This window comes from Theobroma cacao, chromosome 1, assembly GCF_053813885.1.
Source record: "Theobroma cacao isolate CCN51 chromosome 1, ASM5381388v1, whole genome shotgun sequence".
NCBI classification, from domain to species: domain Eukaryota; kingdom Viridiplantae; phylum Streptophyta; class Magnoliopsida; order Malvales; family Malvaceae; genus Theobroma; species Theobroma cacao.
Genome location: NC_142639.1, coordinates 40,006,627 through 40,031,284, shown reverse-complemented (window position 1 = coordinate 40,031,284; position 24,658 = coordinate 40,006,627). Strand labels below are relative to the sequence as shown.

The following is a 24,658-nucleotide window of genomic DNA, read 5'->3' as shown; positions in this document are numbered from 1 at the left end:
TCTGTTCTCTGACGGAGACCACTTCCAGTCCCATCCATGTCAATCCCAAATCACCAACGGTGCCAGATTTTTAATTTATATAAATATTTTAAATTAGAAACTTAAAAGGAAGTTCCAGTTTAAATTTTATTCAAATCAAAAATATATTTTTTAGGCCCAGTCAATAATTATTCCAACACACTTGCCTTTAAAAATTCGCTTAAAATAATAACCAGACTCTAGGGCTTTGAATAAAAATTCGTGACATGTCGGTAGATTATTCACTCTAAACAAACAACTGAGTCCCCAAACAAAAAAAGATTTTAATTGTCCCTGTTCATGAATCTGATCTCCATCTCATCTCTATTTTTATCAATCAACGTTCTCAGATTTTCGGATATTGTTTGATGTCGAATTGTCGATCACGATTTGATTCTTTTGGGTTCCCAATAATTACGTTTTTATTTTTTATTTTTAGAAATTAAAAAGTTTAATACTCCAGTAAGTATTTGTTGGATCGAGGATACATAGGAGACAGGAATCTGAAAATTTTCGGTATGAGTTTGATTGTGATTTGAGAGAAGGGGGACGAGAAATGTGGTGGATCTTGTAAAAGTGGAGTTTGATTTGATCCAGACAAGGATAAATCTGATTGGTTCGAGGATAAAAATCAGAAGAAGCGTCAGTGAAACTGAGTTGACTCGGAAAAGAGGAACCGCTTTTTGAGGTATTTCAGTTAATCTTTCTCTTCTCTCTCTCTCTCTCTCTTTATTTGCCTGCTCGTATTTATTATTACTCCTATTTTAAGTAAGTTCCTTAATAGGAATTCTGTTCCAGAATTTAAATGCCCTGCAAATTTATCCAATATTTGTTTGGTATAAATTGAAGTAGAGAATACTGCTCCAATTCAGCTTTTGATAATTAACGCTTGAATTTAACGATTTAATTAATAATTTTTGGGTTTATGAAGTTTCTGAGATGGGGTGTCAGTGCTCTAAGTTAACACCATGTTGCTGGGATTCACAGTTCAAAGCAGCAGTGTTAGAAGCCCCTGATGTTGGTGGGTATAATTGTAATTTTTCATTGGTAGTTGGTTTGATTGCCGAGAATCATAATGGTTGGTTAAATCGATTAACTTTGTTGCAGAGAATGAGGAGAAGAGCGAGGTTGATCACTTGCCTGTGTTTCGTGAGTTCACGTTGGAGCAACTCAAGAATGCAACATCTGGATTTGCGGTGGAGAATATCGTTTCTGAGCACGGTGAGAAGGCTCCTAATGTTGTTTATAAAGGGAAGTTGGAGAATCAGAGGAGAATTGCTGTTAAACGTTTCAACAGGATGGCTTGGCCTGATTCGCGACAATTTTTGGTAAATATGGTTTGCACTTAGCTGAGCTTTCGTTGCATTTCTTTATTAGTAGTAATCAAGTGCATTAGTTTTCGTATGCCTATGATCGTAACTTGGGCTATTTTCTTCTGCATCTGTAGGAGGAAGCAAGATCAGTTGGTCAGCTACGCAACAATAGATTGGCAAATTTGCTTGGCTGTTGTTGTGAAGGTGATGAGCGGTTGCTTGTGGCAGAGTACATGCCCAATGAGACACTTGCAAAACACCTTTTTCATTGTAAGGCTTATCCTTATGTCTGTACTTTTATATGTTATGATTGGATATCTAATAAAATTAGTTCCTGCAATTGGCCCTTAGTATAGCTGATGTATTTAACCAATGATAACTGGTTTCTAATATCTGTTGGTAATATGCTTCCATGTAAACAAATAGATTATCTAAGTTAATGTAGAGCCGGGAAGTTTGTACTTTGTACATATCACTGGTGTTCATGTTCTGCTGTCTGATTCATTATTGCTTTTTCTTTGTTGCATTTTTAGGGTTATATGGCTTAGTTAGCCGTATAAAGTTATGTGTCCTGGATGCTGTCCCAAAATGAAAAAGTGTTTGGAATAATTTATTTACTTGACTGAATCAGGGGAAACACAACCAATGAAATGGGCCATGCGGTTAAGGGTTGTACTCCATCTTGCACAAGCTTTAGAATACTGCACAAACAAAGGGCGTGCGCTATATCACGATCTCAATGCTTACAGAGTTTTATTTGATGAAGTAATAATTAATTATCTGGTTGTCTGAAAATTTTTGGTTGCTAATTTTATATGATTCCTCTATTTATAATTTAGAATTTTGCAGGATGAAAATCCAAGACTTTCAACCTTCGGTCTGATGAAAAACAGTAGAGATGGAAAAAGCTACAGTACAAATTTGGCATTTACTCCTCCTGAATATTTGAGAACGGGTATTTACATTATGGATATTTTTATGCAATGTATTCTACTTCGTTGTTGTTGGATAACAGCTCAATGAAATTCTAGCCATGTCTCCCTATTTAGCATGGTTATATTTAGATTTAACTCTATGATATCATTTCATCATGATTTTAAGTGTTCATTAAGATGCTAACCTGCTTGTGGATTTGTCTGGCACAACTTTAGTACTTGATGCATTGAATAATCCAAGATTATGTTTCACATTTATTTTTGGTACGTAGGAAGAGTTACGTCAGAAAGTGTAATATATAGCTTTGGCACTCTTCTGCTTGATCTTCTCAGTGGAAAACATATCCCTCCTAGCCATGTAAGTTGCTTCTTTCTGAAAATAATCATTGGTATTGTTTCTTTTCTCATCTGGACATGCTGGAATGTTTATCGTTGTTGAAGTTGTCATGACATGGACATTTTAATACCTTTCACCTTGATTTCTAATGCCTAAGCATTTTGTGCCAGGCCCTTGACTTGATACGAGACAGAAATCTTCAGATGTTAACTGATTCCTGCTTGGAAGGGCAGTTTTCTGATACTGATGGAATGGAGCTAGTTCGTTTGGCTTCTAGATGTTTGCAGTATGAACCCAGAGAGCGGCCGAATCCTAAATCTTTAGTTGCTGCTTTGACACCCCTTCAGAAGGAAACTGAGGTAAGTTGTTTTCCTTTTTCCCATCAGTTACTTTCACATGTGAGTAAGATGGTTGAGCAGTAGCATTGGAGTTTGATTCAGAAATCTTTTTTTCCACCAAGGTCCATGCATTACTAAGAAAAAGAGCAAAAAAGACTGCAGTTTTTTGAGTTATTCTTTCCCTTCCTATGTAGGTTCCTTCACATGTCTTAATGGGTATCCAAAACAGTGCTTCCTTCACTCCTCTATCCCCAGTTGCAGAGGCTTGCTCAAGAGGGGACTTGACTGCTATACATGAGATCTTAGAGAAACTTGGATACAAAGATGATGAAGGAGTAGCAAATGAGGTTTGTGTCCACTTAGCTTGTCTTTTACCCTCTCTCTCACTTTAATTGCAATACCAGTTACAGTTTTGCTCACATTGTAGGTAATAATCAAATTTTCTATTCTTCGCTGTGCTTCTGTTTTAAATTTCCTTTAATTGCAACTGCTTGGTATTCCTTTATATCTTGTTTGGTCTCTGCCTAACATGCAGAGCACTTGTTTGCCATTGTTTCTGAAACAGTTGTTCCGTTTTCCTGCAGCTATCCTTCCAAATGTGGACTGACCAAATGCAGGAAACCTTGAATTCAAAGAAAAAGGGTGATACTGCTTTCAGGCAGAAAGACTTTAAAGAAGCAATTGAGTGTTACACTCAGGTTTAGTTAATTTTTATGTCATTTTAAAGAACATTACTTGTGACTTCCATTATAATTTTTGTACATGCTATCCTTTTGAATATTCTTTTTTTACTTGTGCAGATTCCACAACCTTTATTTATGAATGGCATGCATCTAAAGTGCTATATGTTCTTTTCTGTTTTACATTAATATAATATATCAAAGATTTTTTAAAAATAATTTAGTTTTTCTCCTTTTTTTGATTGTTAGGTTTTCTCGATACTTCATATGCATGTTGTTCTTAGAAACCTGCTGACATTTTCTCTATAAATGAGCAGTTCATTGATGTTGGTACTATGGTGTCTCCGACTGTTTTTGCACGGCGTAGCTTGTGTCATCTCATTAATGACATGCCTCAAGAAGCTCTAAATGATGCAATGCAAGCGCAAGTCATTTCCCCTGTATGGCACATAGCTTCCTATCTTCAGGCTACTGCACTTGCTGCTCTTGGAATGGAGAATGAAGCACAAACAGCACTTAAGGAGGGTGCAACTCTTGAAGCCAAGAGAAACTCAGCAGCTGGGCAAAAGTAAACGGGGTGACATGCAGACTGTGAATCTCCTAACTGCAGTGCTTTGTTTGTGGAGATGACTGCCTTGCATTGATTTTGGGAATCCACGAAGACCGTGCAACCACGTCTCATTCAGTCCATAATTCAGCCGCACAAAAGCAATTATTTTACCCTGGAGAATGCCATGAGAGCATCATGGGGTTGAGGTTTTCTGGACAAAGCATTTGGACAGGGTTGTAGTCATTGGTTTCTTTCGCTTTTTTAATTGTTTATTTTCCTTTTGAGTATGTGGGAGTTCTTTCATTCTTTGTTCGGTTTGATCAGTTGTGCATGTTATGTAACAAATTCTTCCCTGTCACATTGATTGGGAGCGGAGAAACATTTTCTTCCCCTCGTGTTACCTTTTTCAGAAAAGAGAATGAGAGCAAAAGTTGTTCACAAGCTTGTAATTTTCTGTATAGATAGGATGCTTTTCAATGTGTTGGTAATGAAATCAGTGGTTTTAGAGACCAAACTCTGTTTGATGCACTAATCTCTCTGCCTCTTTGCTTGGTGCTGGTAACAAACGAAGCATGGTTCTCATGACGAATGATGGATTTTTTCAATCAAGAAGCTTGACAAAAAATTTTGCATTGTAAAGCTACTAATTAAAGTTGCTTTGCAATCAAAAGTAGGAGAATATAGAGGGCCCAACCGGGTTCGAACCGGTGACCTCTTGATCTGCAGTCAAATGCTCTACCACTGAGCTATGGACCCTATTTGCCGGAAAGTTGTAAGTTTTCAACAAATTTGTAGAGAATAATTATTTCCTACCTGTTCAACCCTATGCAGGGAAGTTGTAACTGTTATGAAGATACCTATTTTAGTAATTCTTTAACAAAAACTCATATCATTTTCTAACATTGGGGCCAACAGGGTTGAAACCCGTTGAAGTATATGCATATTGCACCTCTACTTGCAAAGTTTGCATCTCCCATTTAATAAAAGCAGAAAAAAAGAGTAAAGATCATTACTTGTTGGAGATCTGTTAGTTTTATTTCTCACTAGATGTCAATGACACCCTATTTTCTTTTTTTTCTTGAAAGAAACTTGGATTAGAAAGATGACAAGAGTATCAAGCAATGTGAGAATTCAGACTTACAGATCCCTTGAAAACCCTAATATGTTTTACTACAATCATTATACAAATGATAATCCCTTGATGTCTATAGTAAGGTAGAGCTCCAAAAGCATTTGCTGTTAACGCGTTATTTGGCCACCACTACATGCCAGAAAGAGTTCACTCTCCCCGTAATGTTGCTTGAGCACTTCGAAATGATTCCTTTGTTACTCCATAATGAACAGGTTTGCTCCCTGCAAAGGTGATAAAGTTCCATCCAAAAGCTGACCCTCCGACAATATACGTCTTGGGAGCTTCACCATCTTCAGATTGTTGCTTATCAGAGACATTACTTGACTGGAATGTCTTATTTTCAGATGATACTGCTGGCTGAACAACTTGAGGCTGCTCTTCTGGCTTCTGCTTCATTCCAGTTTCATCTGCTGCATTATTACATTTCTCTGTGGGGACAGTTCCAGCTGGCATCTGCTTGTACAATTCCATCAAAAGCTTCACCTCTGCATTTCACAAGTTTGAAACACATAAATGCAAATCATGAACCCAACATAAATAACTTATGCACCATGTGATATAGCAAAGAGAGCTCATTTTATAGAAGTTGTTCTATGACAAAATGTTTGACCATTAGCAACCAGTCAACTGCAAATAATAATAATTTGAGGTCAACCTGACTTCCGGAACTTAATGTGAAAGTTAGGATTGCCCAGCTCAAGATGCTTTGGCTGTTAAGCTTTTGGGTGAATCAGTTCCTAAGTTTTAAGCTTGTCTAACAGGCAGATTAATCAAGTCAGGTGAGGTTTCAGAGTAGTCAGCCAAGTCAAATTGAAGTTTCTTCATGCAACCCTTTAACAGTTTTACTGATTGTAATTTAACATGAAAGACTCAAAGATGATCATAGTTAATAGGTGGAAAACAAACTAAGGAGATGCTCGTCCTTTCTTTTCCTACTGGCGAAGCCAATAGATAGCAGAAACGGATCAATTCCATGAAGATTTGTAATTTGCAACAGTTACCAAGCCATAGATGAATTGAAATGAGGAATACACCATGCCTACAGTTGCAAAACTTAAAAAAGCATATCGATGAGCTTACTTTCTCTAATTTCATCGGCGGCCTTGCAATTTCGAAAATCAGGAGTTCGAAGCACCTTCAAGGAACGTACACATCCATATCATATCAACAAGATGTTCCATAGATATAGAGCAATAAAAAACCCAAAATAATTCATTCATGCACCCAGAGTGATGAAACTATTTCAAGCACACATGATTCTTCAGTGAGAATAGCCAAAGAACAAAAATTAAAATAAAATAACAGGCAAATCAATCACTATAAGGACAAATGTGAAGGATCCTCCCTTTACTTTGTCCACCCTATGCTAATCGAACATGGAGCAAAGGATCACAATGTAAACTTGAACAACTACCCTCAGTTAAAAAAACATAAAGATGATACAAAATTAACAAATTTTCACAAACCAAACACGATAAGGTCACTTGAAGAAGAAAGCACAAAATGGGAACACCTAAGAATCCAAAATAAAAAATTTTGAACAATTATAACTCAATTATACTGCCACATATTTAGTTGGAGAAGTAAATGGGGAGGCCAGCTCTGAAAACTGAAACTTGATCACCAAATGGGGTTTTTTTTTCTTCTTTTATATCAACATACAGCAAAAGGAAAAGAAACCAAAACCCAGAAATGAAACAAATTAGGAAGTGTACCTCGATGAAATGAGGACGGAGATCTCTGAGGATAAGGCGCATCTTGTGATACTCGGAGTGTTGGAGTTGGTCATTGCTGGTTTCTGGAGGTCTTTTCTTGCCAGCTGGCTGTTCTGGTGCAGTAGACGGTGGTGGTTGTTGCGGAGGAGGAGGGCCTGTTTGGGCTGCGGCTGGTGGGTTTGGATCTTGGATCGGTGGTGGGTTCTGGGCTGCCTTTGGCTCTTCCATTTCTCAGTTCAAGATTATAAGGACATTGAAGGCTGCGTCTTCCTTTTAACAAATTATAAAACGGAGAGAGGAAAGAGAAGCAAAGAAAGGGTAAAATAGCTATAATTCTCTAAGCTTTAACTAATTAAGAAAGTACATCAAACATAAATCTGTAAAATTAAGGGTAAAATAGATAGAATTTTTTAAATTTTATTCATAATTTTATGTGAGTTTATTAGTCAGCAAAATGGATAATTCGTTTAAAAAAAATATTTTTTGTTTTTTTAATTTAATAATATAATAATATTAAAAAAATATTTTTATTGTTTATTAATTTTAAAATTTATTATTATATAAATTATATTTTTAATTTTTTGTAAAAATAAATTTTCAAGCCTTTGGGAGTATGGATCTGGTGCTCCCTAAGTAAAAATGGCTTATCACATTGTTTGAGAAAAAAAATTAATTTTTTTATATATTTTATTAATGGTATTTATATTTTTAAATTTTATTATTTATTTTGAAAATTAATGAATTTGTATGAAATTTTGATTAAAATTTAAAAAATTTGGATATTTTTCCTTAAAATTAATAATCTGTCAAGTTAATTTTTTTAATTTATTTTATTACAAAAGCATTAAACTGAAAAATATGAAATAATTCTTGAAAAGGTGGTACTTATAGTAAATTTATTTTTGACTAATATAATATAAAGTTAATAGATAATGATTGTGTAAATTTTTTAAATTTCATATAAATTATTATCAATATAAGGTATTAATTTTTTATTTTAATCAAATTTAAACCAAATATATTTACTCGTGATAGATAACTCGTACAAAAAAACCAAAACCAATTAAGTACTATTAAGATTCATATTTTTATTAAAATATCTATTGAATTATATTAACCTTCTACTATTTCAAGCTATGTGGTTCTAGTAAATTTTTATTAAAATAATAGAGATATGAAATGTAGTAATTAATAATAACTCTTAATTACAAAGATTGTTATGACCAATAATTATGAAATAAAATTATACATTAATATTCAATTTTATTTTTTAAAAATTGTTAACAGTAAAAGATTTTGATAATTGCTTATCTTTTAAGATGCATTATTTGGAAAGTCTTAACGAAAATAAGGAAGAATAGGTAAAATAAGATAATATTTCTTATAAAAAAGGTAAAATATTGTGCAATTATGCTATGATTTTTAATTTGATATTTTTAATTGTAAAAATAAGTATAAAATATATTATATATCATACCATTAAGAAAATAAATTGGATTAAACATAAGTTAGTAGTTATAATAAATATAAATATTAGTGAAAAAATACATTATTTTTTTATAAAACCTTGGAATTTGGTCCTTGGAAAGCCTACCGTAACCTTCTGAAATAAACCAAAACCAAATACTATCATAGTTGTATTTTGATGATTAGGAAATGATGAACCCTCGAGCAGACAAGTTGGTGAGGAGGACTACCATGGTGGCTACTGCTACTGCTTCCTACTTCCTCTTAACCGCTGACTATGGCCCCGAACCCAATGTTCTCGACCCAGTAAGTCTCGTCTACTCTTTTTCCAATTGTTTTGCTGACAAAGCCTTTCAAAGTCCAAACTTTGGGTTTTCATCCTTGAGGATAAGGGCATCATTTAAAGTTCATTCTTTTAAGTTTTTTTTGTGTGTTTTTCATCGATTGTTTGTTGCCTTTTCGTATAGAGATTGAAGCTTCCCTTTTGGGGTTCTTATTTGTGGGTTTGGTCTAGTGATGTTGTCTAGTCAGGAATCAGTCTTTATGAGTAAAAAAATTGGAAGCTGGAGCCTCCAGATCGTTGTTTCTTGCCTACTTTGGAAGGCAATTGGCAAGAAAGTGGTATCGTTACCCATGATTTGCGGTCTATGATGTTCCACAGTCTTGAAATAAGCTGAAAACATTCTAATATTGTTAGTGAATAACAATGTTAAGATGGTTGAGTGGTCGATTCTAGTTTGTAAAAAGGAGTGGTGAATGTATTTATAAATTATGATCTTATATAGGAATTCTGAAATTGTTTAGGTGCCAGAACCAGTGACAAATGCACCCTTCATTAGGAAGAAGAGAACCCTCTATGTTTCGGTATGGGGGGTGATTGGAGAGGGGGATGGTTTGATGCACAAGTTCTACTTTAAAATTTAGCGTGGAGAATTATAACAAATAATGATGAATTGCTAGATGGACGTAAACTGCAAAGTTCATCAAAATTTCAAAAGAAATGAAATAATTAACACTGAAGGATTGAACTGGCTAGTTGAAGAGTTTAACCACTTCTATGCAGGATAGGATGCTAACAACTAAACAGACATAAATATCACAAGAAAGAGTTCTTAGACGGTGGAACTGAATGTTTTTGATGTGATTATATGCAGTTGAAATACTTTCTTATGGGGTCTATGTTACAACTTAAGAATGCAGATGCATTCTTTATTTGCGAGAAGTTAGAAGTCTGACAATATTCTTTATTTCACCTGTAAGGTAGCCTTTATTAGTTTATAGTTTTGGCTTGCATAGAGCAAGTTTTTAGTTGGTAAAATGTTGGCTGCTAGAATCTTGTCAAATGTAACTGGGGCGTCTAATATTTTATCTCTTGTACATAAGTTGTTCTAATCGTCCTAAGTTCCCATCTGCTTGTAATTTCTGGGCTTTTTATGTTTTAACTTGTTACTTCCTCTGTTTCCATAGAGTCCACAACTCCTATTTCTTTTAGCTGCATATGTAGTCCAAATCTCTCAATGTGGGCATAAATTTTACTTTGCCTCCTATTGAGTTTCATTATTTAGAGCATGCCAGATGTAGATGAATTGCTTTTAGTTTGTTAAGCTTGAATGCTAGAGTTCGTGGAAAAAAGACTGCTAAAAGAAAGAAAGCAGGATGTGATAGAAACAAGGGGATCAGGAGGTATCCCCCATTCTAAAACAAAATCCTCAACAAGTAGATTGTAGAAAAGAAACCAGGAGGCTTGATCATTACGATCTTAGTTAAACGTGGTGATCAGAAGTGAACTTTTTGGGGGGAATAAGGGGATTTGCTGATGCTGTCATGTATTCTGCTGCTGTGTTATCCGTATTTTTGTTTTAGAATTTGATTTTATCTCCACACGCTGAATATTGCAACCTTTTTGGAATTCTGTTGACATGATGTTCCATTGTAGATCAAGAAGGCCATACTATCAGCACAAAGTTCTCTGAAAGAGTTTATCCTTGGGTCAAGGAAAGAACATCAAGAAAGTTCTGTGAGTTCCAGCAATGCAAAAGAGCACCCATAGTCAATAATCCATTCCATAGGACACTGAAGGAAGCAGTTATGAGTTTTTAAGGTTTTTCTGGTCATTGACATTGTGAATACACGAAAAATGTAATGAGAACGAGACCAAGCTTCCTTTGGAATCGTGTACATACATACAGAGAGCTTTTGAAGCAAGAATTTCGATGCCAGTCCCTCATTATTTTTCTTCCTTAATGTTTAATATTTATACTAATTTATATTTTGAATATAAGTATTTTCATAGCATGTAAAGTTCTTTCATCCTTATTTTCTTTTAGCAAATGAAAATCTAATCAAATTAAATCAACGGAAGAGAATGCCCCCGTGACATGGATTCTCAGACTGCCCTGTAAGGGTAACTTTTTCGATTATCCTCTTGTTATCCGAATGAAATCCTTAATATGTGTATCATCCTCCTTCACAAAAACTCACTTCTTTCTTACTTACCCACTCCCACCCCTCCGCACTTCCTCTTCCTACTCTTCTCCCTTGGAGCCCTAACATAGTAAGATGTCCATCTGCTGCTTCGCTCTCCCTCCTAACCGTGACTCATGGCTCAATCTCCGAACCCTTCAAAGCTCTTCCTCTCTTCCAACTTTACCCCCAAACCCCTCCTCAGGTTACACCCCAACTCCTCTCTTCTTACCAAACTCAAACAACCTCCATCTTTCAAGATCCTTTCCTCTCTTTCCCCACCACCACCGCCACCGAGCTCAAAGCCCACCCCGACTAAAACCCTGAATCTTGTCTCCCTCCTCCGTGCTATCCCGGACTGGGCTGATCGTATTCAAGAGCGTGGAATGCAACAAAACCGTGCTCTTTACAACCATGAAAATTGGGTTTACCACAGAAGTTCACTACGTCATCTTCGACATTTACTTTCCAGTTTACAGTCACGTGTCATCTTATCACTGGTGCCACCTGTTTTAGCCTTTACTTCGGTGGCTGTGGTCATTGCCGGATACAACACTGCCGTGGATTTGCATTGGTTGCCTGGTTTTTTCCCAGTTTTGAGAGCTTCTTCGTTGCCTTATCAGTTGACAGCGCCTGCATTGGCTTTGCTGTTGGTGTTTAGGACTGAGGCCTCGTATTCGAGGTTTGAAGAGGGTAGAAAGGCTTGGACTAAGGTGATTGCTGGCACAAATGATTTTGCAAGGCAGGTCATTGCCGGGGTTGAGAATTCGGGTGATGAGTGTATCAAAAATGCTCTCTTGCACTATATCATGGCTTTTCCTGTTGCACTTAAGGTGGGTTTGGTTCAGTTTTTCTTTTGTCTTTGAAGCTTCTTTTTTCGTGTTATTACTTGTCTAATTATGGAGTAATTAGAAAATAAAATACAAACATACCAAGTTCATAAATGGCTTGAAAGAAGGAAGGAATTTCGTTGAAAATTAGTAGTTAGTGATCCATTGTTCATGGTTGTGTTTGCAGTGTCATGTTATGTACGGCTCGGATATTGGCAGAGATCTTCAAAATTTGCTTGAAGGTGATGATTTAGCGGTGGTACTAAATTCAAAGCATCGGCCCCGCTGCATAATTGAGTTCATTTCTCAAAGCCTTAAAGTGCTGAACTTAGAAGAATCAAAGAGAACTATGTTGGTATCTCCCTTCTTGGACCATTTGAACTTTAAATTTTAACCAATATTTTTGGGAGGAAAATGAACTCTAAACTGCTACTCGCTGATGTAGAGCTCTAAAATGAACTGTTTTAATGTTCTTATAATCTCATTACATTCCAGGAGTCAAAGATCTCATGTTTCCATGAAGGAATTGGTGTATGTGAACAACTCATGGGTATTCCCATCCCTTTATCATACACTCGCTTAACATCAAGGTTTTTGGTCCTCTGGCATCTTACTCTTCCTATCATACTCTGGGATGATTGCCATTGGATAGTTGTTCCTGCAACTTTCATAAGTGCTGCCTCTCTATTCTGCATAGAAGAAGTATGTATCTCTTTCTGTGTTATTTCTGTACATAGGAGTAACGTTTTTCTCTTTGATGTTCAAAAGTTTCTTTCATGTTGCAGGTTGGTGTTCTTATCGAGGAGCCATTTCCGATGTTAGCTCTTGATGAGCTTTGCAGCGTGGTGCAGAACAACATTTGTGAAGCAATTGCAACAGAGAAGGTTATTGAAGCAAGGTTAAATGGAAAACGAAAGAGGCATTCCTACAAGCATTCACCTAATGGTTGGCCCAATACACAATGAACAAGAAATTTTCCTAAGGCAGTGCCTTTTGTGAAATCCCATTCAAGGCTAAATATCCCACACACCTCTGCAGCTTGGCATGGTCTCTGCCTTTTTTGCCAACTAGAATCTGGATATCAAAGTATGGTTGAATCCATGCGTGCAAATATGTGTAACGAAATGACATTGTTAGGATATGTATATATTTCATAGCAGCCACTTTCCTCAAAATTTTCTTTTTCTCCCAAACAGACGTGTTTGGGAAATATCGATTGCACGACTTTGCTGCAATGAGAGTGAACCTGTAAATTGGTTAAAATCTTTAAGCCTAGAAATGTCAGTAAAGGTAACTTGAGGAGTAATTCTCCTGTTGGATACTATCTTAGCAATGTTACAGAGCACTCCAAATGGTTTCACTTTTGAATCTACAGAATCCTATCAGCATTAAGACCTATGAAGATCAAATTCAATTGTGGTTGTAAGCTGATGTTATTCTTATTCTCACTTTTTTTGGGGTTCGTAAGAATGCTTCTTCAATATTACAAAACATATCAGCACATGGAGAGGACAACATTCGTGACACAGGGCTACCAATCCCACTCCCTTTCTCTGCAAGAAAACCAGAAGAGTTGCAGCAGCACTGTCCATAAAATTTCTTCATGAAGTCTGTTGCTCAATGATATCCCATGGCATCAAAGAACCAACAAAGCCAAGTGCCAGTAAGAAGTTGTTGCATTGTTTTAATCACCTATGTTGAAGATATCCCTCAAGCACAATGCTTTTATTTGAAATCTTGGATTGTAAATTCTTCACTTCTAGTCTTTCAGCCAGACTATTCAAGGCCACGAGTGAGTCTCCACCATTTGATTCATCCCAAAACGGCAACACTTCCATCACTAGTTTTTGCAACACATTCTGCTCAATTGCTTCTTTGAGAAGTACTTCAAGCTCACCAAAGCTGCCCCTCATATCCAACAAAACACTACATAAACCCTGGTGCTTACAGTGTTCTAGAATTGAAGTCAAATTTATCCGCTCCAAAACCACTGCCTCAAATCCTTTTTGAGCCAAATCTGAATCTATGGCTGTTTTTTTGTCTGCAAATATTATCATCTTAGAAGTTTCTTTAGAAAGACCAGGAAGTCGACAAGGATTTCTTGCTACTATAATTTGAAGAGGCTGATTGGCACCAGGCTCCTGTGATGTAGGAATTGAGGACTTCTCAGTTAAGGAGGCAGAAAGTATCACTGCATCATATTCCTGTAACAATTTTGAGTAGTATCCACCAGTCTCTGTAACTCCATCCCCAAGCTGGTCCAAAAAGTGGCCATTGACAGCGAGGGAGTATCTGGAGGTCAGGAAAAGCCTGTGCTTAGAATTCACTGTCCTAAAATCATGGTATAATTTGAAAACCAGAAACACACGTAGCAACATGTTTGTATGTATACACACATGTGTGCTAAACAAAACATTCAAAGGGAGCCAAAAAAAAAAATCGAATCAATGTCATGTTTATAACTTGAGAAGAAATAAATTTACCTTAATGTAACAAAAGGCTTCCCAGTCAACATTTGATGGATATAGGCTTCGATGAGTCTCTTGCATAACTCTTCTTCAACACCCACAGTCACATCAATTCCGGCATCTCGCAGTCTATCCAACCCCTTTGAAGCTACAATTGGGTTAGGATCCACCATACCAACCACCACCCTTTTCACTTTTGCTTTAATCAATGCTTCAGTACATGGTGGAGTTCTTCCAAAGTGGTTACATGGTTCCAAACTCACATAAGCAGTTGCATTCTCAGCCAACTCCCCAGCATTTCTCAAGGCAAACACCTGCAAGTTTAATTTTCTGAATTCAGTCTAATATACAGTCCAGAAAGCAAGAAAGAATGACCAAATTCCAACTGAAACATAGATTGCAAAAACTTAGAGCTAATAATGCTCAATCAGCATTAAACAAGTTATTTCTTGCATTTTTATTATAATATCTTTTAAGTGACAAAAAAAGTGTAGACTTTGTTTTTTCACTCTGGAGAGTAAAGTTAATCCAGTGATTTTGTTTTAAATTCATTTCTCTTACCATTCCAGATTGGCAGTTCCTTCATTACTGTCAAAAACCACACAACAATTTACAAGTGAATATAAATGAATAGAGAGAGAATAGGGATTACCTCAGCATGAGGCTGGCCAGCTTTCGGATGAAACCCTTCACCAACAATCTTACCATCTTTTACAATAACACACCCCACCATAGGATTAGGACTTGTGCAGCCAATCGCAGTTCTTGCCAACTCCACGCACCTCCTCATGTAAAACGCATCATCAACACTCTCATCTTCCACCACTCCACATCTGACCCTAACCAGACCACCACATTTTCTCAAACTAGTTTGAAATTTAGATACCCTTTTGAGTGAATTAAAAGACCAAGAAGGGAAATGTCCATTTACCACAAGTTCGGCAAGCTGGTGTCTTGATGAAAAGGAAGTGAAAACGTGGGGAGAAGGTGAGAGGTTGGGTGGAGTTAGAGTGAAATGTGGAAAGGAGTGTAATTGAATTTGCATCATTCTCCCACAATTTCAATACAAAATTGTCTCCTTTTTATTACAGTTACGAATTCCAAGATAAACCCCAAAGCAACAAGTTCAATCTTTTGGATTTTTTTTTTTTTGAAAGGTGACACCAAGTTCACCAGGTTCAATCTTCACTCGCCTTTTACACTTCCTTTCTTCTGGAATTCGTTAGTCTTCCTAATCCACAAAACCCAACTCAATAAATCAAATATTTACACCAATTACTTCTACACAAAAAAATAAAGAAAAGGGAATATAAACATTGAAAAATGGGTGTCAAAGTGAAAATATACCTGCTAGATGCTTGATTATATGTGGGTTTATAACCGAATCGACAAAGAAAGTGGATCGAAACTGAAAGCGGCAAAGGAACTGAGATTGGCTTTGAAGATTCTGCCTAAGAAGTGAGGATGTGGAATCTTACATTTTCTGGATACAGAAAATTGTAGCCTCCCGATTTTCGAAGATAAATTTTGTCTGGGAAACAGAAAAATGGAAATTTTAAAAGTTAAAAGGTAAATTTTATTGAGTAAAAAAATTAATGTCCTTCGATTTTAGTAGGTAAAGGTAAAAGGTAAATTTTATTCAGTAAAAAAAATAATGTCTTTCGATTTTAGAAAGTAAATGTAAAACGAAAATTTTGTTGAGTAAAAAATTTAGTTAAAGTGCTTTGGAAGTTCCTATATTAACATATTTCATTCAATTTAATATCTTTATTTAAAATCACAATACTTTAATCTCTTGATTTTGATAATTACTTTAATTTAATCTCTTCTCTTAATGACTTCTAATTTTATCATTAAAAAATATAATGTTAACGACAAACATGATGATATGGCATACCATGTAGCATTGATGTGATAACATGATAGTGCCATATAGCACTAATATAATGATGTGGTAATATTAATGTGGCACTGATATGCTGAACTATCGATGTTATGCAGCAGATTAAAAAAATTTAAAAAAATAATTGTACTACATTATAAGAATTAAATTAAATAAAAATATATGTTACAATGATTAAATTGAATAAAATTGAGATGTTGAGCGAATAAATTAAAAAAAATATTTAAAAAATATGAACATCTAAGTAGCTGATAGATATACTTATTCATAAATGAAATATTTAAGTATAAAAGATTTATAGTATTAAAAGATATGTAAATAAATTTTTATTTGATTATTTATTTCTAGAATATGTATATTAATTTATCTTCTTTATAACAATTAAGTTTAAATTCTCCTTCTATAAAAAAAATTTCAAAAAAATTTCATACTTAAAGTTAAATTTAGATGAATAACTTGTGCTATGTTGAAATAAAATAATATAAAAAGACTAAACAAATTCTTTTTTTCTTCTATTTATAATAATATAAAAATTGAAATTTTATTTGACTTAATTTTTAACTTGAACTGAATTCAAATTAGCAAAATATATTGATTTAGTTTTTTCTTTAAAAAAATGAATAACGGAAATATGAAATTGACGATGATTATAACAATAATTCCTCGTTCTGACTTGTTTGATTTGAGCATGATAAATCTCTTATTACACTCATAGAATCTGAGTTATTCTACCCATTTAATTAATTAATTATTTTTTATATTTTTATTTTATTTAATATTTTGGTTATATTTTTTATGTTAAAATTTTCTAAATTAAAGATTGTATTTATGGCTGATAGAGTTAAATATAATAGTAAATATTTACATAAATTTATTTTGTATTTATAAATTTTTTGTAGATCTAAATTAATAATTTAAATTTAAATTTAATAAAATTTAATTGTGGTATTTAAACTTAAATAAAATCTTTTTATAGGAAACTTTCAGTAAATTTAAATAAAATGTAAATTGAGTTAGGATTGAATAATTCTAAAAGAATGGGTATTTGTAAATTGTGAAAGTTATAACTAAATAACCTACTTTGTTAATTTGAGTTTAATTCAAATTAAAAACTAAATCAAATAAATTTTAAATTTTTATACTATTATAAATAGAAAAAAATAATTTATTTAGTCTTTTATATTATTTTATTCTAACATAATGCAAGTTATTTATCTAAATTTGATTTTAAAGATGAAATTTTTTGAAAATTTTTTTATAGAAGAAGAATTTAAACTTAATTTTTATAAAAAAATATAAATTAATGTACATATTCTAAAATTAAATTATCAAATAAGAAAATATTTATATATCTTTTAACACTATAAATCTTTTATACTTAAATATTTGACTTATTAATAAGTATATCTATCGTCTACTTAAATATTTGTATTTTTTAAATTTTTTTTCAATTTAGTCCCTCAACATTTTAACTTTGTTCAATTTAATTCATGTACTATATATTTTTATTCAATTTAATTCAAATGACGTGATATAAATTTTTTTTGAAAATTTTTTATTTGCCACGTGGCACCAACACATCAACATTACCACATCATCATATTAGTACCACGTGGCATTGTCACGTCATCACGTCGATGCCACGTGGCATGTCGCTTCATTATGGTGATACCATATCATTAAAAATATGTTACGTCAACATCACGTTAGTACTAACGTCATCCTCTTTAGCGACAAAATTCAATGTCGTTAAAGGAAGGGATTAAATTAAAGTAATTCTCAAAATTAAAATACTAAATTGCAGCGATTTTAAGTAGAAGAACTAAATTGAACAAAATGTCATAGAATAAGGATTTTTCATATATTTTAGTTAAAAAAAATTTATTGAGAGGGGGACTAAATTAAAGTAATTCTCAAAATCAGAGAATTAAATTATTACGATTTTAAGTAGAAGAACTAAAGTGAACAAAATGCTTTTCTATAGGAACTTCTCGGATACTTTAACAAAAAAAAATTTATTGAGAAAAAAATTAAAAAGGCTTTAACAAAAAAATTAATAATGTCTGAGCCCGGGTTCGAACCGGGGACCTCTAGTGTGTGAGACTAGCGTGATAACCAACTACACCACCCAGACAATTTGTTATTGTTATTTTTCTTGCGTATAAGGTAGCAACTAAGTTAATGTTATAAAATTTTGCTGGTTAATGTTATTAAATTTGCTAAATTTAATATTTGCCCAGATGGTGTAGATGAATTTAAGAATTATTTATAAATTATTAAAGATTCAAATATATATCTATTGTAATATTTTTCTGAAAATACAATGTCCACTAAACAAATAAAAAAATATCTATGCAACATATTTAATACAAACGAAGGAAATTAGAATATATAACTTTCCTATTTATGTATTCCAAATTCACTATCTATTAGAGATATAACATTTTCATAAAGTTTATTGTAATTATGAAATCGTGTTTTTTTTTTTATTAAATCTAGTACGATAGGATTATACTAATTTGTAATTCAAAATTCCAATGCAACAAATTCTGTCAATCGTTTTATATATAAATACAGATATATAATGATCGATTTCAATTTTTTTTTTCAAATGTAGATTTGGTTCACTCTAATTATATTGTTTATTAATAAAAAAAAAAGAACGTGGAGGGATAAAACATTGAAGGAAGCCTCAAAAGTTTTGGAGTAATGCATCAAATTAGATTAGGCACATGCATGAATGATGAATCTATATTTATGAGAATATTAGCAATAAGATAATTAAGAATGTCAGTTTCACGTAATTTCCTTTGGTTAAATGTGGGTTCAAATCCTTTTGCAAGCTTATTGATCAGAAAAAGAGACAAGCTGCTAAGCTAGCACAATTGCACAAAACTGAGGAAGTTGTTGATTTCTTCAGATTTAGAATTTGATACATTCATATCCCAAGGAATTGATTACAGATTCAGGTTTCCAGGTCTTGCATGAACTGAGGCAGATTATTCATCAAAGAGATGCAAGCAAAACCTAGAGAGAGAGAGAGAGAGAGCATGGGTTGCATAACCTGTGTATATAGTTTAGTTCCCCATAAGGTTTTTTTTGTACACAAGATCAAAGGGATGATTAACATTCTTGTCTACATTGTTATTTGGTGTAAAGAAATTGATACAGATTCTTATGAAGGGACAAAAGTAGCGAAAAGGAGAAACATAAAACGATTATAGTGAAAAAGGGATAACTGGATAAGATGCTCCTGCTTGTGATGAGATAGTTTCATAACACAATACAGCTACAGAAGGATTTCCTTGCTTTCTCAGTTATAAAACTATCCTGGATTACCTCTAGCTGCACTATTATCTCTTCGAATGTTGGTCGACAATCTGGATTTTTGTGCCAGCATGCTTTGAGAAGACTGAATGAAGAGAACAAAACCATTAGTTTTAGATACATGATGCAGAACAAGTAATTAAAAGGAAAGAAAATGACAAAAACAAAGTAATGTAGTTAATTCTGAGTAAATCATCAAGATCTACATTTGAGAGTTGCTGATACAAATTTAGATGGCAGAAGCGATAGGGGGAAAGTATTCTCAAGGATAACCTTATATTAGCACATGCATCAACTTTCAAACACAATTCTAGAATTTCTACATATTCTTATGGCACCAAAATGTCACATGCCAGTTTACATCAATTGCTAGTTTTTAACTATGTTAACCAACTCAAGGATGCCTTATGTTGTATCTTCACTACCCCAAGCAGGCGGTTGATCTATGGAAATATTTGGTGAAAGTTTTTCTTAGATTCTCAAATACACTTTATCATATTCTATGGCATTTTAATTTTGATTCTTATCAACAAGCCCAAGTGGCAAATCAGGAAAGCAAACCTAGAGAACTCACGTCTTCATTTCTTCAGGGTATATGAATGAAGAGAGAGGTGGCCTTGAATCTTCATACGCCCTTCTGTCTGCAATTTGTTCAGCGTTTTCCACCCTATTTGATGGTGCTCCTTGTAACATCTGTAAGGAAATTTAAAAAGCAACAAGCACATGATATTCAAACAGCCGTGCTTGATCTGCCATGAAAACTATCAGTAAGAAGTTTTAGAAGATAATGCATTTGGTAGAACTTTTTCCATGAAGTTTAATTGATCTATACAGAAGATTAGCCTACTATCCCATATTGCACCAAAAAAATATGAACAACAATTCATATATAAACAATCCATATTCCCAACTTAAGATACCTCGTGCACGATTAAAGCAAAGGAGAAGACATCAATGCTCTTCCCATAGGATTCTCGGCGGTAAACCTCGGGTGCCATATAACGATCTGGCAAATATCATAAGAGCATCTGAGTAAACATTCATTACTTACAAATATTTAATTCTCAGAAGGAAGGGATTTTTACATGAACCAGTTCCCCCAGTCATTTTGTAACCATATGAATCCTTTTCCTGAGCAATTTTGCTCAAACCAAAATCAGTAACCTTAAGGCGGCCTGCTTCATCTTGTAAGACATTCCTGCGGGTCCAACAGAATGAAGGCATCAGAATTTTTCCCTTTCAATGGCTACTTACCTAGCCAAGCATGTCCTCCAAGTTGGTTCACAAAATGTCGAGTGGCAAACATTTGACTTGGGCATCAGCTGAAAGATCAAATTTGCAATACCTTGGTGTCAAATCTCGGTGTATTATAGCATGTGGCGTATGCTGGTGTAGATAATTCATCCCTCTGCAAGGTTTTGGCAGATATCAGCTGGTTGTTGGATTCAATAACAATGCCCCAACACTATAAGTAAACATAATCCAAACCAGAGCAGCAGATGCGGAATTACATAACAAGATTTTTTGAAGCAGAAGTTTATCAATGGTTTTATTATTACTTTTCACAATCCAAATTCTTGTCCTTTCCTGAAAATTCATGTCAACTCTTGCCGAACTGTTTTTTTTCTACTAACACCGATAAACAGAAAAGTGGCAGTAATATGTACCTTGCAATATCTAGAGCATAGGCAATGGTTGTTGTTGGATCAAGTCTTCCCTTCTTTTTCAATATATCATACAAACTTCCCTAGCACATCACAATTTAAACGACAATAAGCACAAGAAAATCTTACAAGAGTTGATCATAACGAATGGGACAAGACTCACATTCCGAAGGTACTCAGTGAGGAAGATCAAGCGATCAGAGTGCTTTAGAACGCCAAGAAACTGCACTATATTAGGGTGGCGCAACCTTTGCCACAAAGCCAGTTCTTTTAAGAAGGCATTTCTGTTGAATAGTCAACAGCAAGGAGTCAAAGTCACTATTATTGTTAAGTTTTACTGATCTGCAACATTTTGTCACAAAGCCAGATCCTTTCAAACTTTTAGTGACAACCAGATAACAGTCTGACTAAAAGTACTTTAATGAGGGCTTACAGATAGAGAGAGAACGAAGCTTGTTATAAATCATAGCATATGAAACTTACTTCACTCTAGGATTTGACGCAATGGAGGAACGAATTGTCTTGGCTGCAACTTCAGTGCCACGCCACTTTACCAGATAAACTTCACCATATGCTCCCTGCTATACTCAATAAATTAAGTATGGGTGAAGTATCACCAATAACACAAAGATAAATAAAAAAAATGAGTCAACTATTACCTAAAGGTGGAAGCATCAAGGTTTTAAGGCAATGGCTAAAACAGGAAAAGGCAAGGTGGGGAAATCATATCAGAATGCTCAAGAAAATTAAAAAAGGGGAGAAACTTGCCTCTCCAATAAGGGTTGCTTCATCCATTTTCACCTCCATGTGATCAATTTGAAAGCACGGAGCTTGAGAGTCATTTCCCACCTATCTCAAGGAGTATGATAAGATTTCAAATGAGATGCAAGATGATATGTAGAGGCCCAGCCCCCTGCCCCCCAACCCACCCACACACAAACAGACTACTCTATACCTTATGTTTGCATTGGCAATATGATACTTGTACACTAAACACAAGTCTCAAATTTTAATAAGGAGATATCATGTATGTGAATGAATTCATTTGCTGCTTGCCTGCTTTTGCTTTTAGAACTAAATAGATCAGTGGACGAGCCACATAAAGTTGGAAGTAAGCTTTATAAGATTCCCTAGAACAAAATGGTAAGGTGGTCTTGTTCTCATGCATAATTTATCAACAAAGAAAAGGTCGCACATTTTGTAATGCAGAAATTGGCATTGTGAGAACAAAAACACAATCTTAAACAGAAATCATCGAAAAAACAAGGCACAGATGCATCAATAAGGTAAAATACCGGATCGATTCCCCCTTTAGCTTCAAGTATCTTGCAAATCTCATCATGACCACAGCTACGGGCATCAGACAATGGCTACAAAATTACCCACATCAAATCCATTCTGATCAATCTAACCAAAAACAAAAAAATCTTGATGAGGAGAAAAGAACATGAATTAAACTTACAGTTCGACCCCAACGATCTAAAGAATTGACATCAGCTCCTCTATCAAGAAGCAGAACAACAACTTCAGTCCAACCTTCACAAGCTGCTAAATGAAGGGCCGTCCTCCTATCGTAGTCAGCCACATTAAGATCCACTCCTTTCTCCAATTCTTGTATGACACAGGCTTTATCTCCTTTACTTGAATATGCAAGCAGCCTATATGTACCCCCTGAATCAACTTTCGAAGGTACCATCCTCTGTTCCAAACAGAATCCTACTAACTTCATAAACAGCAAAAAAAAAGAGTTGTTCAGCTTGAGTTATGATCTTTATGAAGAGATTGGATTTACCAATGAGGGTGGCCTGAAATCTTCCATTGTGATTGCAGAACCGATAAGGCGGAGTTGTTGAAACGTAAAAGGATTGAAAGAGTGAAAGAAATAATAGCTTTAATAAGAAAGGCTTAAAATCGAAGCAGTGACAGTTAACATTGTAGGAAAGTACAAGTGATTGTTCATCGTATTCTTCGGAGCCGCTCAAAGTTATCTTCCTTTATTGTTTTGTCTTCATTCTTAGATTTTGACTAATCAAATTAACTGCCTCGTTTCGTTCGCCTGGAAATGGAGCTTGACATCAAGTGGTTTCAACGCAGGGATTGGAAGAACAATCAAGATGAATTTTTCTGTTTGGTTTATCGGAAAAAAAATTTACTTTAATTTCTTTTTCTACTTTCTTGATTTTGGTTTTAGGCAATTTTCCATCCGTTTACTGGCTAACCAAACAGCCAAAAGAAAGTTCTGTCAACTGTTTTTTATTCGGGCGGGGGATTCGAATGGGGATATATGATCATTCATTCATTGTCGACTTTTAAAACGACGCCGTTAATTTGTTTCAAGTCATTCGTTTAACGTATCAGGCCTGATACGACGTCGCTTTCACCTGAGTGGAAACGGGCTCATTTCAGAGTGTTTCAAAATCAAAAACCAGTAACAGGCAAAACCCCAACGAAAATCTCAGACAAGATTTACGCTCGAAATTTTTCAAATTTCAAAACCCTAAAGCCCTCCCCCAAAAAGGAAAAAAAATCTCTCAGCAAGCAAATTCAAGTCTTCTCCTTTTAATCCATGGCCCTAGACAACAAAACCAATACTCTAGAGGCGCGCATTGACAATCGAGGAGACGAATCGGATCCGGAATCCGAAGAGGACTTGGAGGAGCTGGAATCGGATGTGAAGAAAATGGCGGAGAAGATTCTAGAATACAGAGCCACTATTCCAGATCAGCTCAAAACCACTCTCGATTCAATTCTCTCTTCTCAAAGACCCAATTTGCCCGGCATCGATGACGGGTCCGAGCCTGGACCATCCGGAGAACATAATGCAGGTCCGTAGACTTTTTAGGGTTTGTAAAATTGGGGTTTGATAAATCTTTCTTGAATGCCATTTCATTTGCTGACTTATGTAATCAAGATATTGACCAAGATTTTTTGTTTGTATAGATTCAGAAGCGATTGAATTAGATAAAGAGCAAAGGACGGAAGAGAAGATTCGATTACTTAGAGAAAAAATTTCAAGTAATATTTCAGCTATGCCAGTTGTTTTGAAGAGGATGAAAGAGTGTATTGCCAGGATTGAGAAGGTTGACTCTTCCAATGGCATTATACATCCAGCTTTTAAAAAGAGAAAAATCAGTTGATCCAATGAAGGGATGATTTTTCCATAATTGACATGTGTGGAAATGGTGGATCCATTGCATCTAGACTTGGAAGAAAAGGGTAATTGGATTTGGGAGGTTTTTTCCCACATAGGTGTAATTACTTGAAACCATTGCTTTTGGTGCCTCGGTTGATAATATATTACAAAGGGGCATCATTGCTGTATTGATATGCAAATTTTTTTGTACTAGTGTTTCTTTTGCTGCTCAATTCTGCCAAGATTTCATGTGTGTTCCAGAAATGTAGAGCTGTTTGAATGTAATTATTGTTAGCATTGACTTTTGCTTGAAGTTTGTAGCCTTTGGTGTTTCTTTAGATTGATACTATTTTTTTCTTGACAAACAGCTAGTACTAATCTTGCT

The 24,658-nt window shown here is 34.7% G+C and overlaps 7 protein-coding genes and 3 non-coding genes across 11 annotated transcripts; 5 read left to right on the top strand and 5 right to left on the bottom strand.

Annotated features, from left to right (window-relative positions):
• Window positions 1-132: 132 nt before the first annotated feature.
• Window positions 133-4,612, top strand: LOC18614153 (serine/threonine-protein kinase BSK3). The gene is made up of 11 exons (XM_018129176.2): window positions 133-706; window positions 950-1,039; window positions 1,126-1,346; window positions 1,466-1,601; window positions 1,963-2,096; window positions 2,181-2,286; window positions 2,539-2,624; window positions 2,774-2,962; window positions 3,136-3,288; window positions 3,526-3,639; window positions 3,939-4,612. The coding sequence occupies exons 2-11, from the start codon at window positions 958-960 to the stop codon at window positions 4,191-4,193; spliced, it is 1,476 nt and encodes a 491-aa protein (XP_017984665.2). The 5' UTR covers window positions 133-706; window positions 950-957; the 3' UTR covers window positions 4,194-4,612.
• A 243-nt stretch (window positions 4,613-4,855) lies between these two features.
• Window positions 4,856-4,927, bottom strand: TRNAC-GCA (transfer RNA cysteine (anticodon GCA)). Its single transcript has one exon. It is a non-coding gene; the product is annotated as a tRNA-Cys (tRNA).
• A 257-nt stretch (window positions 4,928-5,184) lies between these two features.
• On the bottom strand, window positions 5,185-7,361 carry LOC18614152 (uncharacterized). Its single transcript, XM_007051767.3, has 3 exons — window positions 7,019-7,361; window positions 6,384-6,438; window positions 5,185-5,788 (listed from the first exon to the last, which is right to left on the bottom strand). Exons 1-3 carry the CDS (start codon window positions 7,244-7,246, stop codon window positions 5,451-5,453), a joined length of 621 nt encoding a protein of 206 aa, XP_007051829.1. The 5' UTR covers window positions 7,247-7,361; the 3' UTR covers window positions 5,185-5,450.
• Window positions 7,362-8,598: 1,237 nt separating this feature from the next.
• On the top strand, window positions 8,599-10,780 carry LOC18614151 (uncharacterized). Its single transcript, XM_088806175.1, has 2 exons — window positions 8,599-8,791; window positions 10,422-10,780. Exons 1-2 carry the CDS (start codon window positions 8,675-8,677, stop codon window positions 10,533-10,535), a joined length of 231 nt encoding a protein of 76 aa, XP_088662301.1. The 5' UTR covers window positions 8,599-8,674; the 3' UTR covers window positions 10,536-10,780.
• Window positions 10,781-10,956: 176 nt separating this feature from the next.
• LOC18614150 (Bestrophin-like protein) lies at window positions 10,957-13,102 on the top strand. The gene is made up of 4 exons (XM_007051763.3): window positions 10,957-11,781; window positions 11,966-12,133; window positions 12,274-12,480; window positions 12,564-13,102. The coding sequence occupies exons 1-4, from the start codon at window positions 11,086-11,088 to the stop codon at window positions 12,741-12,743; spliced, it is 1,251 nt and encodes a 416-aa protein (XP_007051825.2). The 5' UTR covers window positions 10,957-11,085; the 3' UTR covers window positions 12,744-13,102.
• Window positions 13,103-13,192: 90 nt separating this feature from the next.
• Window positions 13,193-15,768, bottom strand: PYRD (Cytidine/deoxycytidylate deaminase family protein). Of its 2 annotated transcripts, none has more exons than XM_018128530.2 (4): window positions 15,594-15,768; window positions 14,899-15,477; window positions 14,262-14,560; window positions 13,193-14,070 (listed from the first exon to the last, which is right to left on the bottom strand). In XM_018128530.2, exons 2-4 carry the CDS (start codon window positions 15,292-15,294, stop codon window positions 13,467-13,469), a joined length of 1,299 nt encoding a protein of 432 aa, XP_017984019.1. In that variant the 5' UTR covers window positions 15,295-15,477; window positions 15,594-15,768; the 3' UTR covers window positions 13,193-13,466. The 2 variants fall into 2 exon arrangements, with proteins under 2 accessions (XP_017984019.1, XP_017984020.1); XM_018128531.2 differs by having other exon boundaries at window positions 14,899-15,473.
• A 1,015-nt stretch (window positions 15,769-16,783) lies between these two features.
• LOC148764812 (small nucleolar RNA snoR8a) lies at window positions 16,784-16,876 on the top strand. The gene has a single exon (XR_016024339.1). It is a non-coding gene; the product is annotated as a small nucleolar RNA snoR8a (small nucleolar RNA).
• A 1,333-nt stretch (window positions 16,877-18,209) lies between these two features.
• Window positions 18,210-18,283, bottom strand: TRNAV-CAC (transfer RNA valine (anticodon CAC)). Its single transcript has one exon. It is a non-coding gene; the product is annotated as a tRNA-Val (tRNA).
• Window positions 18,284-19,045: 762 nt separating this feature from the next.
• Window positions 19,046-22,920, bottom strand: LOC18614148 (serine/threonine-protein kinase 12-like). Its single transcript, XM_007051761.3, has 11 exons — window positions 22,603-22,920; window positions 22,436-22,510; window positions 21,909-21,989; window positions 21,624-21,718; window positions 21,304-21,424; window positions 21,144-21,223; window positions 20,822-20,884; window positions 20,562-20,674; window positions 20,397-20,482; window positions 20,051-20,169; window positions 19,046-19,561 (listed from the first exon to the last, which is right to left on the bottom strand). Exons 1-11 carry the CDS (start codon window positions 22,867-22,869, stop codon window positions 19,423-19,425), a joined length of 1,239 nt encoding a protein of 412 aa, XP_007051823.3. The 5' UTR covers window positions 22,870-22,920; the 3' UTR covers window positions 19,046-19,422.
• A 633-nt stretch (window positions 22,921-23,553) lies between these two features.
• On the top strand, window positions 23,554-24,586 carry LOC18614147 (uncharacterized). The gene is made up of 2 exons (XM_007051760.3): window positions 23,554-23,965; window positions 24,081-24,586. The coding sequence occupies exons 1-2, from the start codon at window positions 23,707-23,709 to the stop codon at window positions 24,275-24,277; spliced, it is 456 nt and encodes a 151-aa protein (XP_007051822.2). The 5' UTR covers window positions 23,554-23,706; the 3' UTR covers window positions 24,278-24,586.
• The last annotated feature ends 72 nt before the right edge of the window (window positions 24,587-24,658 follow it).

What these genes read in the sequence shown, in the direction of transcription:
- LOC18614153 (XM_018129176.2), top strand. Translation starts at nt 958, where the DNA reads ATGGGGTGTCAGTGCTCTAAGTTAACACCATGTTGCTGGGATTCACAG. An exon ending in TCCTGAATATTTGAGAACGG is followed by an intron (nt 2,287 to 2,538) that starts GTATTTACATTA and finishes TTTGGTACGTAG; the next exon opens with GAAGAGTTACGTCAGAAAGT. An exon ending in CAATTGAGTGTTACACTCAG is followed by an intron (nt 3,640 to 3,938) that starts GTTTAGTTAATT and finishes ATAAATGAGCAG; the next exon opens with TTCATTGATGTTGGTACTAT.
- LOC18614152 (XM_007051767.3), bottom strand. Translation starts at nt 7,246, where the DNA reads ATGGAAGAGCCAAAGGCAGCCCAGAACCCACCACCGATCCAAGATCCA. An exon ending in TCCGTCCTCATTTCATCGAG is followed by an intron (nt 6,439 to 7,018) that starts GTACACTTCCTA and finishes CGTTCCTTGAAG; the next exon opens with GTGCTTCGAACTCCTGATTT. An exon ending in CGCCGATGAAATTAGAGAAA is followed by an intron (nt 5,789 to 6,383) that starts GTAAGCTCATCG and finishes TGTGAAATGCAG; the next exon opens with AGGTGAAGCTTTTGATGGAA.
- LOC18614151 (XM_088806175.1), top strand. Translation starts at nt 8,675, where the DNA reads ATGATGAACCCTCGAGCAGACAAGTTGGTGAGGAGGACTACCATGGTG. An exon ending in AACCCAATGTTCTCGACCCA is followed by an intron (nt 8,792 to 10,421) that starts GTAAGTCTCGTC and finishes GTTCCATTGTAG; the next exon opens with ATCAAGAAGGCCATACTATC.
- LOC18614150 (XM_007051763.3), top strand. Translation starts at nt 11,086, where the DNA reads ATGGCTCAATCTCCGAACCCTTCAAAGCTCTTCCTCTCTTCCAACTTT. An exon ending in AATCAAAGAGAACTATGTTG is followed by an intron (nt 12,134 to 12,273) that starts GTATCTCCCTTC and finishes ATTACATTCCAG; the next exon opens with GAGTCAAAGATCTCATGTTT. An exon ending in CTCTATTCTGCATAGAAGAA is followed by an intron (nt 12,481 to 12,563) that starts GTATGTATCTCT and finishes TTCATGTTGCAG; the next exon opens with GTTGGTGTTCTTATCGAGGA.
- PYRD (XM_018128530.2), bottom strand. Translation starts at nt 15,294, where the DNA reads ATGATGCAAATTCAATTACACTCCTTTCCACATTTCACTCTAACTCCA. An exon ending in CTGGCCAGCCTCATGCTGAG is followed by an intron (nt 14,561 to 14,898) that starts GTAATCCCTATT and finishes TTAAACTTGCAG; the next exon opens with GTGTTTGCCTTGAGAAATGC. An exon ending in AAGCCTTTTGTTACATTAAG is followed by an intron (nt 14,071 to 14,261) that starts GTAAATTTATTT and finishes CCTGACCTCCAG; the next exon opens with ATACTCCCTCGCTGTCAATG.
- LOC18614148 (XM_007051761.3), bottom strand. Translation starts at nt 22,869, where the DNA reads ATGAAGTTAGTAGGATTCTGTTTGGAACAGAGGATGGTACCTTCGAAA. An exon ending in TATGCTCTAGATATTGCAAG is followed by an intron (nt 20,885 to 21,143) that starts GTACATATTACT and finishes AAAACCTTGCAG; the next exon opens with AGGGATGAATTATCTACACC. An exon ending in TACCCTGAAGAAATGAAGAC is followed by an intron (nt 19,562 to 20,050) that starts GTGAGTTCTCTA and finishes CTCTTCATTCAG; the next exon opens with TCTTCTCAAAGCATGCTGGC.
- LOC18614147 (XM_007051760.3), top strand. Translation starts at nt 23,707, where the DNA reads ATGGCCCTAGACAACAAAACCAATACTCTAGAGGCGCGCATTGACAAT. An exon ending in ATCCGGAGAACATAATGCAG is followed by an intron (nt 23,966 to 24,080) that starts GTCCGTAGACTT and finishes TTGTTTGTATAG; the next exon opens with ATTCAGAAGCGATTGAATTA.